This window comes from Medicago truncatula, chromosome 4 (assembly GCF_003473485.1).
Source record: "Medicago truncatula cultivar Jemalong A17 chromosome 4, MtrunA17r5.0-ANR, whole genome shotgun sequence".
In the NCBI taxonomy this organism is placed as follows: Eukaryota; Viridiplantae; Streptophyta; class Magnoliopsida; order Fabales; family Fabaceae; genus Medicago; species Medicago truncatula.
Window position 1 is genome coordinate 50,525,407 of NC_053045.1, and position 8,759 is coordinate 50,534,165.

At 33.6% G+C, this 8,759-nt stretch overlaps 2 protein-coding genes across 2 annotated transcripts; both read right to left on the bottom strand.

The window, feature by feature from the left end:
* Positions 1 to 1,111: 1,111 nt before the first annotated feature.
* On the bottom strand, positions 1,112 to 3,328 carry LOC25493654 (BAG family molecular chaperone regulator 1). Its single transcript, XM_013602220.3, has 4 exons — positions 2,429 to 3,328; positions 2,057 to 2,313; positions 1,835 to 1,981; positions 1,112 to 1,742 (listed from the first exon to the last, which is right to left on the bottom strand). The coding sequence occupies exons 1-4, from the start codon at positions 2,661 to 2,663 to the stop codon at positions 1,539 to 1,541; spliced, it is 843 nt and encodes a 280-aa protein (XP_013457674.1). The 5' UTR covers positions 2,664 to 3,328; the 3' UTR covers positions 1,112 to 1,538.
* A 1,546-nt stretch (positions 3,329 to 4,874) lies between these two features.
* LOC25493655 (lysophospholipid acyltransferase 1) lies at positions 4,875 to 8,541 on the bottom strand. The gene is made up of 7 exons (XM_013602221.3): positions 8,036 to 8,541; positions 7,695 to 7,915; positions 6,579 to 6,987; positions 6,063 to 6,148; positions 5,695 to 5,758; positions 5,506 to 5,615; positions 4,875 to 5,337 (listed from the first exon to the last, which is right to left on the bottom strand). Exons 1-7 carry the CDS (start codon positions 8,391 to 8,393, stop codon positions 5,197 to 5,199), a joined length of 1,389 nt encoding a protein of 462 aa, XP_013457675.1. The 5' UTR covers positions 8,394 to 8,541; the 3' UTR covers positions 4,875 to 5,196.
* Positions 8,542 to 8,759: the final 218 nt, after the last annotated feature.

Below are 8,759 nucleotides of genomic sequence, written 5' to 3' on the forward strand. Positions count from 1 at the left end.
AACTCATTAATCATGCATATATAATAAAAAAAAATATATTAAATTCAGAGCTTAGGAATATATGTATTTTTATAGAGGTGTCTGCAAAAAAAAAAATTCAAAATTCGATCTTTAGGTCGATGTTTTGGTTTCTTGAGTTTTAGGCGTTTAAAAATTCATATTTAATTCGTCCCTTGTCGGAAAATTCAAATTTATTATGAGAGATTTTGTTTTAATGTCCTTAACATGCGTGAAAAAATCCATCCTGTGGGTCACTTTTTCGAACGCGCAGTTGGGAAAAATTGCGATTTTGCACGTTTCAGTCGAAAAATCAAAATAAATTGAGACTTAGTCGGAATGTTACAGAACTTTGCATAATCCTCTATAAAAATACATATAGAGGATCTGCAAAGTTCTATAACATTCAAAATAAGCCTCGATTTTTTTTATTTTTTTTTCACCGAAACACGCAAAATCGCAATTTTTTCTCAACTGCGCAAAATTAGTCTATTTAATTTGGCAGTAAACTAATGTAGAGTTGAAGAGGTTGAAGTATTTCAAATAAGAAATTTTAAGTTTGATTCTTAATGTATCCTAGAGTGTCCCTTTAAATTTTAAACACTTGTTAATGATGTTCGTGTTTAAGGCTTAGGTGTTTCTCTGTTGGATAATTCCATTGGAGTCATGACCAAGGGAGTGTAATTGTGGTCATTTGGGAGTTTCATTGGGTTTCAAATGAACTTAAAACATTTAGTTGGATCTCTCCAATTAAGCAAGACTTGTGTGATCACAAACTTAAATTTTAAGTACTTAGACACAATCAAATAAATGGAAAAAAATAGAAGTGAATATTGAATTTTTCTTTTTAATTAAGGGCTAAACCCTAAACCATTTAATACAATATTTAAATGATGTATATATTTTATGTATGTATATGGCCTAAGAGATTAATATTGGAGGTTGTGAAGAAATGTCCTTCATCATTTCATGAGCTCCTCCTCCTCCCGGCGTGGTTCTCTGCCTAACACCAAAGAGTTACATACATGTCTCAAATGATCATTGTCTCCATTCTCAATTCCCAAAGGACAAAATTGTCAGACAATAATAGATGCTAGCTCTGAATAGTGATTACTTACTGAATAGCACTATCAGTATCCCATTTTCATCGGTTTGGCTTTGGCAGAAGTTGAGGAAAATACAAAGAATTAGTTAAAGTTTGTGGCCACTAAAAGGAATAGTCCAACCTAGCAGCACACATCATTTATCTCAATATTAATATACCCTTCTCTACCCTATTATCTCTACATTGATTGCATTGCATGGTCCCTACTCCAAAAGTCAAAAAAATTAAATTAAACTCTCACAGCTAAGCAATCACACCGACAGACAATAAAACCACTCACACATATATAACACGGATTAATCTATTAAATTTTCTGCTTATCAATAAAATCTATTAAATTTTCTCCATTGAATTAAATAGAGCTGAACTAAGCATCCCATCTAACAACTACCTTAGGAAATAAAATAAAAAACATTTTAAGTAACTTAATGCAATCTTAATCAAAAGTTTCCCATTTGGTTGTTACTACAACTGACTCAGAATGTTTCAAAGGTTGTTGTTCTTGTTGCTTCTCTTGCAAATGCTGCTTTGGAACATCACAATCAACCTTACTCTCCTTTGTTATGTTATTGTTACCTTCATTTGGCTTTGACATCTTTAACATATCAAGAGTCTCAATGTGCTTCTGAACTCTTCTAACCTACACATTAATTATATTTTTTTTCTTCATAACTTAAAAAAATCAATTAATTTAATAGAGACTGCCAGTTATGAAAACAAAGAGTTGGTTACCTGTTCTTTTCTCTGCAATTTCAGTTCACCCTCACCATAAATTTCATCCAATGTAATCAATACTCTCATCAAATTTTCTGTTAAACTCTCTACATCCAACTCTGAAATAACTTCACCTTTGGAAACATTACCCTCCAAAGTTGAAACCTACCAAATTTCATTGAATTAAATAAATAAAAGAGTGTAACAATATAGAAAAAAATGCACATTATTATTGTGTACCTTTTTGGCAAGTTTGTCAACCTCTAAGGTTATTTCAATTAACGATTTTGAAGCCTTTTCCTTCTTTGCAATTCTTAATTTCTCCAATATCCTTCTTTCTCTACTTTCAATGTCCTCAATTAAAATCAACTTTGATCCATCTTTGACTCTCTCAATATCAAGATATGACTTTGAATCTCTCTCTTTTTTCTTGAAAATCAACTTCTGATCTTGAACATGCAATCCTGTTGATTCTGTCAACATTTTCTTCAATTCACCTGCACCCCAAAAACCATAATAATCCAATAATAATAATCATCAATCAATTTATATAATCAATTAAAATTAAAATATGCAAAGTATAAAGGAAATTCTAAAGGTGAATGTATGTACCAAAACTTGCATGAGAACTGATATGAATTTGGTGATAAGATGAGCCATACTTCACTTTGACTTTGATGATGGATGAAAAATTATTATTCACATCTGAATTACGTTTTTGTACTAGCATTCCACCTGGTCTTAATTCCCATTCAGCTACATTTGGATTGACATGAACATTGGTGTCACTTTTTTTGTCCCTTGAGAACATGTTGATCGTTGACCTTTTTGTAACCTTTGACTGCATTGCAAGTTTTGTTTGATAGAGCTAAAAGGGTATCTAAGAAATTGCTTTCCTTTGAATGGAGGAAAACCAGGGAAGAAGAAAGAACAACCTTGACTTGTTCAAAAGCTTATTCTTCTAGACAAAGTGAAATAGAAGAATGAAAAGGAATGGAAAGACAAAGACAAAGACCAAGAGAGTAAGATTGGTATAATTTAGATGTTTGGAGTTGGTGGTGTTTTGGTGAAAACAACCTAGCTGTCGGTGAAAGTGAAAAAAACATAAGAGTGAAGATAAGAGAAAAGAAAAATTAATAGTATATGAAAAAAGAGAAAAAGGAGAATATGAATGGAAGAGTCAGAATTTGAAGAGAAGAAAAGAACGTAAAGAGCAAAAATGGGAGTGAGGGAGGGAGGTTTTCTTTTCACCTTGATTGATAGAAAGTCTCTGTCTAATTTATTGTGTCCTATTGTTTTCTAAATTTTTAAAAGGAGGTAGAAGAAATTAATGTGAAGAGAAAGACCTCATAATTTTGCTATATTGTTTTTCTGTTTTTTTAATATGAATGGATGTATTAAAGATAGATTAATTATACAGTTGTCATGGCATAAGTAACATAGAGGGTAAGAAAGAGAGATAAAATAGAATAGGGGTAAAAGGAGAGGATTGCAGTTTGCTACATTGGAAAGACAGAAAATGTAATAGCTGAGGGTAGGGGAAATTCAAAGAGAAAAAGATATAGCAGACAAAAATATGCATCAAAATCTAGAGCAAGGTGGGTATTGTCTAGTACTTTGCTCAGGGTAAATGTTAAAAAGCAACAGATAACAGAAGATAAAAAAAATGAAAAATAAAAGATAATAAACACAATCGATCTTTGTTCACGTGGTTCGACCAATGATATTTATCTCTTCGACTAGAGAGCAGGTATAGTTCTCTTTTATTTATGTGATGATTAGGGTTTCAGTGTTACAAACATTATATGTAGTACTATGATTCATATTACAAAGGCTACCGCCTCCCACACTCCCAATCGCCCCCCACAACAAACACAATTGGACCTGAGACGTGTTTGGGCCAAACGTAAGGATGGAGGCTCCGCCCCTACCTTTCTTCGGTGTCTATATACGAGTCATATTCAACAATAACATATTCATATACTCAGGTTACTATAATTAAAAAAAAAAACAAAAAAACTTGAATACCGTACTAAACAAGAATCAAAAAATTATGTCTTGTTGCAGGGGCTACGTGACAAGCATTTACATAAAGATTGAGATTGTTCGTAATCAATTAGTGGAGTAGTACTGTACTAGGTAATCAGAATCTCTAATTAGTGAACAACGTACAATACCCTTGAAATAAATGCCATTGTAATTAGGTGGTATCATCAAAATTTGGGCTGAAATGTCAAGCCAGTTGTTGATTGATAAAAAGATTTTAACTTCAGAAATATATGATTTGACAGGTTTTGTATATTTTGAAATTTGCCAATAGCTACAAACAAACAAATAAACTTAAATGTTAGCTTTGGAATCCTATCACCATTCATAAATAAGTCCAGCACACTTACAGTTCAATTGTTTGCATCAGGAGCATCTTAAGAATAATAATATCTTTTGATGAAGTGATAAGAACAAGAACTCCAAAATAGGTACAAGAACGATATCGGATATAACCTCTGATGCGCCATAAACATTAAAACGATAATGGAAGTTGAGAACAATTATTTCAATATTTTCTTTTGGTTTTCTACAAATTTGTGTTCAAAAAACCATATTTCTAGCTCGAGAAATTAGTCTTTGAAGTTACACCCAAGGAATACCCGATTTATTATACCTAAAAAATGAAAACCAACAGACACTATGGCCTCAAAACACATTGGAATGGGCAATTAGGGGCCTTGTATGTAGTATTAGCTCAACGGACATGGTAATCTATCTACTCCACTCTTAAGACAGATGAGATTTTGAAGACATTCTAAAACAACACAATCATGCAAATAACATCGAGAATTTCTTAGGGAAGCACTACCAACTGACATTATTAAGAATTAATTAAGCATTTGAAATTCATGGATAGGCATATATGACGGGCAGTTTCTATCCAAAAATTTATCAGTGACATTACCCTTACTTTCTCACTACCAAAGCATGCACCATTTAGGGTTAGAACAGTAAAAATTAACTTTGTCATCATACATCAGAGTTCCTGATTTTTTGTCTATAGATAGAATTTGAAAAAATAGACTTGTTTGCATTAATTGTTTGGAATCAAGAGCCAAAAGAGCACTAAAATCACAGAAAAACTTGTTCCCAACATTTCTTCAATAATCACTTTTATCAACCCGTCAACATTGATGTTTCTAACCACAAAAATACAATTCAATGCTAAAGCCAATAATATAAAACTGCCGAACCATTTTCAAGACTAAAGGAGCTGTTACAATTCATTTAAAACCAGAGCTGAACCCGTGGAAACTGAAGATCCAGCCAGCCTTTCCCACTATCCTAATTTGATTTGAAAAACTCCAAAGAGAATAACTGCACTGTTTACCTCACTCTTCCTTTCGAGCTTTCGATCTGGCAGGCCTTCCAGGCTTGATCACTTTACCAAGAAGGATGATAACAATAGGTAGAACGGTTCCAATAAAATACACGCTTCCATATGAGGCAAGAGTTTCATGCAGACTTAATACCTATTCAAACACAGCACACAAAGAAGATAGAAAACTTTTCAAAAAATCTCTGGATTCTTGTAAATCTGACCATACAAAATGGACATTTGTGTGTGTGGCATATATATATATATATATATATATATATATATATATATATATATAGAGAGAGAGAGAGAGAGAACTAACCATGAAGCCAACACAGGAATAACTTAGAACCAGAAGTGTGTAAGCAAAATTAGCGAACACCAGGGCATTTTTAACTGTTGGAGGCACACCTTGCTGCCATCTGTAAATGACTGTTTGAAAAGAAAAACCACAGCGCAAGTTAATTAACTGAAGAAAGAAATGCAAATAAGCCTAATTCAATAGTTATACCTCTGGAACCAGCAATCATCAATGCTGACTGAACAAAGAATATAATGTATCCAGGATACAACCCCTGAAATAAAAATGTCAAAATGTTAATATGAAATTTTCTTTTCAGCAGCCCAAAATAGCAGCTTGGCAAAGTTGTTTCGTGGTAACAGATGAAGGTAACAGATGTATATCAAAGATTGACCATCACAAGAGTGATGATTGAAATGACTATCCGTTCCTTTTTTAGTTTTCCGAAGAAACTAGAAATGCATTCGCTAAGATAGCGAATAAGGTTGAAGCAATAATCATGCATAAACCAAATATAGTAGAAATAAAAAGAAGAATAAAATAGCGATCAACTTAAAATGCAGATAAATTTTACTCACATGCCAAATAGCACTAACGGTCTGTGTGGCAAGCAACTGAAGAAACCCTGGCTTCTTCCCACTCTGGATAAGTCTATCATAAACATCTACCAAAACATAGACAATAGCAAACATTGTTACTTCATATTTCATTGTCTAACCTTATGAATGAAAAGTAATACAGCAATCATCAACAAATTTCAATTTTGCATCTAGCCCAGTTTAAAAGGTAGGAACAAAAGATTAACAATTAAAAACAATGAAGATCAACTGCTGGTGGCTTGATGATGCTATAATCTACTGTCAGCAAAACAGATGTTATAGCTGAAGAAGTAAGATTATTTTAACATGGTCCAATAAATCATTTATACAAAAATAATTCAAGAACCAAACAGGTACCAACATGAAAAACTAATCTAGCCATACTATTACCAGAACTTGAAAACCATCAAGTCTGCACCCTGTTTAAGTTTCATGCGTAAAGTTGGAAAATATATATATGCTAAAAAACCGTGCAAGGAAAGAACTGAAACTCACAATGGCGAAGCCAGGTGCTGACTTGAATATTCCACACAGCTGGAATTACAACTGCACTCTTTGCAAACTCAACACCTAATATATCCACATTTTTAGCTCTGTCCCAACGCGGCTTTGGTGGAGAGGAATCAGTCCAGCCACTGAAACCCAAGCCGGAGATGATAATAGAAGCTTCTGAAATCGACCAAATGAAATAATATTTCCAACGTGCTGTTAAGCCAGACATATACTGGTAACCCAACTTTTTCCAGAAGCACCATTCATGATATGAAGGCTCGGTAAACTTAGTCAGAGGAAAATAAGGCACGAGGTTTAAGTACAATCCCATACAAAAACCAGCTTGAAGTAGAGCTCGAATTGTAGCACCATATGGTGATGGTTTTGGTCCTTTTGCACCAAAACTCCAAATCTACAAATCACAACATCAACAATAACAATAATAAAAATCAGTGTTGTTAAATAGCAGCAATAGAGGCAAAATATCGTTATGGCATAGCATAGCGGAATTTAAACAAATCATTATTGTTCTGTGATATGTTTTAGCACAAAATGTTTTCAAGTAACAGCTAAAGTAGCCGCTATAGCACTGTTGCATAGGGGAATTTAATCATTTGACAACACTAATAAAAACTCAAGTGCATTTGATTTGCTATAAAACAAAGGACTGGACTGGACAACTTTTTCTGTACCATGTTTGATTTAGAAACTGATCATGGGACAAAACAGGTAGCAAGGGATTCAACGAAAACATGAATTCTTGTCCCTCACTTAACCATGGGATAACTTTTAGTCTAGAGCACAGACTATCAAAAATACCAAAATACCCATTTTATTTTCCCATGTAACAAATATTATCCTTCCATCTTTCTCCAGTACAATTTTGTCTTGTCTATACTATAGTGTTATGTTCTATCTTGTCTGGTACTTATCGTTTTGCGAATCAAACGCACATGAGAATTGGGCATGCATTCGGTTATTTGACAACACTAACTAAGTTATTCCTCACTTATCAGCATAAATTAAATTGTGCATGCATTCAGTTACTCAATGAGAATTGAACTAAGCATTAATTCTTAATTAACAAACAAAAACCAGATTAACATTAACATAACATACCCCTTGTCCTTCAGTCCAATCAAGATAATCCTTCATTTCAAAAACAGGACCAGCAAAGTGACTTCCACAACAAAGACAAAAACCAACATACTCAATAACAGAAGGCAATTTAACCAAACGGTTTTTCTTCTGTGCATCACGCAAACCTTCCTCTTTCAATATTCCATCATTATAATTAATTGCACATGATATAACCTTCAATGTCAAAACCATTAAAGCCCCTAAAATCACCAAAATCCAATCACACACCATAATTAACAAAAACCCTCAATAATAAAATATAAAAAAAAAATCATAATTTAAAAAAGATGAATCAGTCTCAGGCTCAGAGTAGCGATTACCAGTTGCATCGATGCCACCTTCTTTCCAAGCATCACCACTCATGTAATAAACATGACAACCAATGAGATAACCAAATCCAAGAAAGAAAGTGATGATACCACATCTCTGACGATAAATTACCATAGAAGCATAACCAAGAACCATAGGAACAAGAAAATGAAGATTAGAAGAGAATCCAAACGAAAGATAAGAGAGAAAAACACCAACGGCGGCGGAGTAGAAGTGTTTAGGGAGACGACCAGGAACAAAACGCCAAAAGAAGCTTAAGGGAATGGTGGCGACGAAGCAGAGAAGGAAACGGAGAACGGCGACCGAAACTCCGATTGAAGCGGCCATGGAATCTAGTTGAAGCTCCATGACTCGTTGTGTTGTGTTGTGTTGTTGGTGTGAGAATTGAGATATAAGAGTTTTGGAGAAGAAGGTTCGAAGTTTCAGCGTCTTAATTAATTGTTGAGATTCAAGGATTGTGTTTGTGAAATGACGTGATTACCCTTACCGGCCATCACAGTCACAGTTTGTTGTTTCTAACATTCAAAGATTGTGTCATCCAATTAACGTGGGCAACTCGCTTAACTTACTGACACACTTATCGTCACATGTTTCAGTTTTTTCATATCCTTTGTGTTCTTCGGAAACTCCGTCAATTGTTAGGTTATTTTTGTTAAAAAACAAACAACTAATTTTCCGAAGCAAAAAATAATAATTTAATTTTCCATTTTTTTT

Bases quoted from the DNA above. Each gene is read 5' to 3' on its own strand.
- LOC25493654 (XM_013602220.3), bottom strand. From the start codon at position 2,663: ATGCAGTCAAAGGTTACAAAAAGGTCAACGATCAACATGTTCTCAAGG. The intron at 1,982-2,056 runs GTACACAATAAT...GAAATTTGGTAG, and splicing joins TTGACAAACTTGCCAAAAAG to GTTTCAACTTTGGAGGGTAA. The intron at 1,743-1,834 runs GTAACCAACTCT...ATTAATGTGTAG, and splicing joins AATTGCAGAGAAAAGAACAG to GTTAGAAGAGTTCAGAAGCA.
- LOC25493655 (XM_013602221.3), bottom strand. From the start codon at position 8,393: ATGGAGCTTCAACTAGATTCCATGGCCGCTTCAATCGGAGTTTCGGTC. The intron at 6,149-6,578 runs GTGAGTTTCAGT...ATGTTTTGGTAG, and splicing joins CAGCACCTGGCTTCGCCATT to ATGTTTATGATAGACTTATC. The intron at 5,616-5,694 runs GTATAACTATTG...CTTTTCAAACAG, and splicing joins GATGATTGCTGGTTCCAGAG to TCATTTACAGATGGCAGCAA.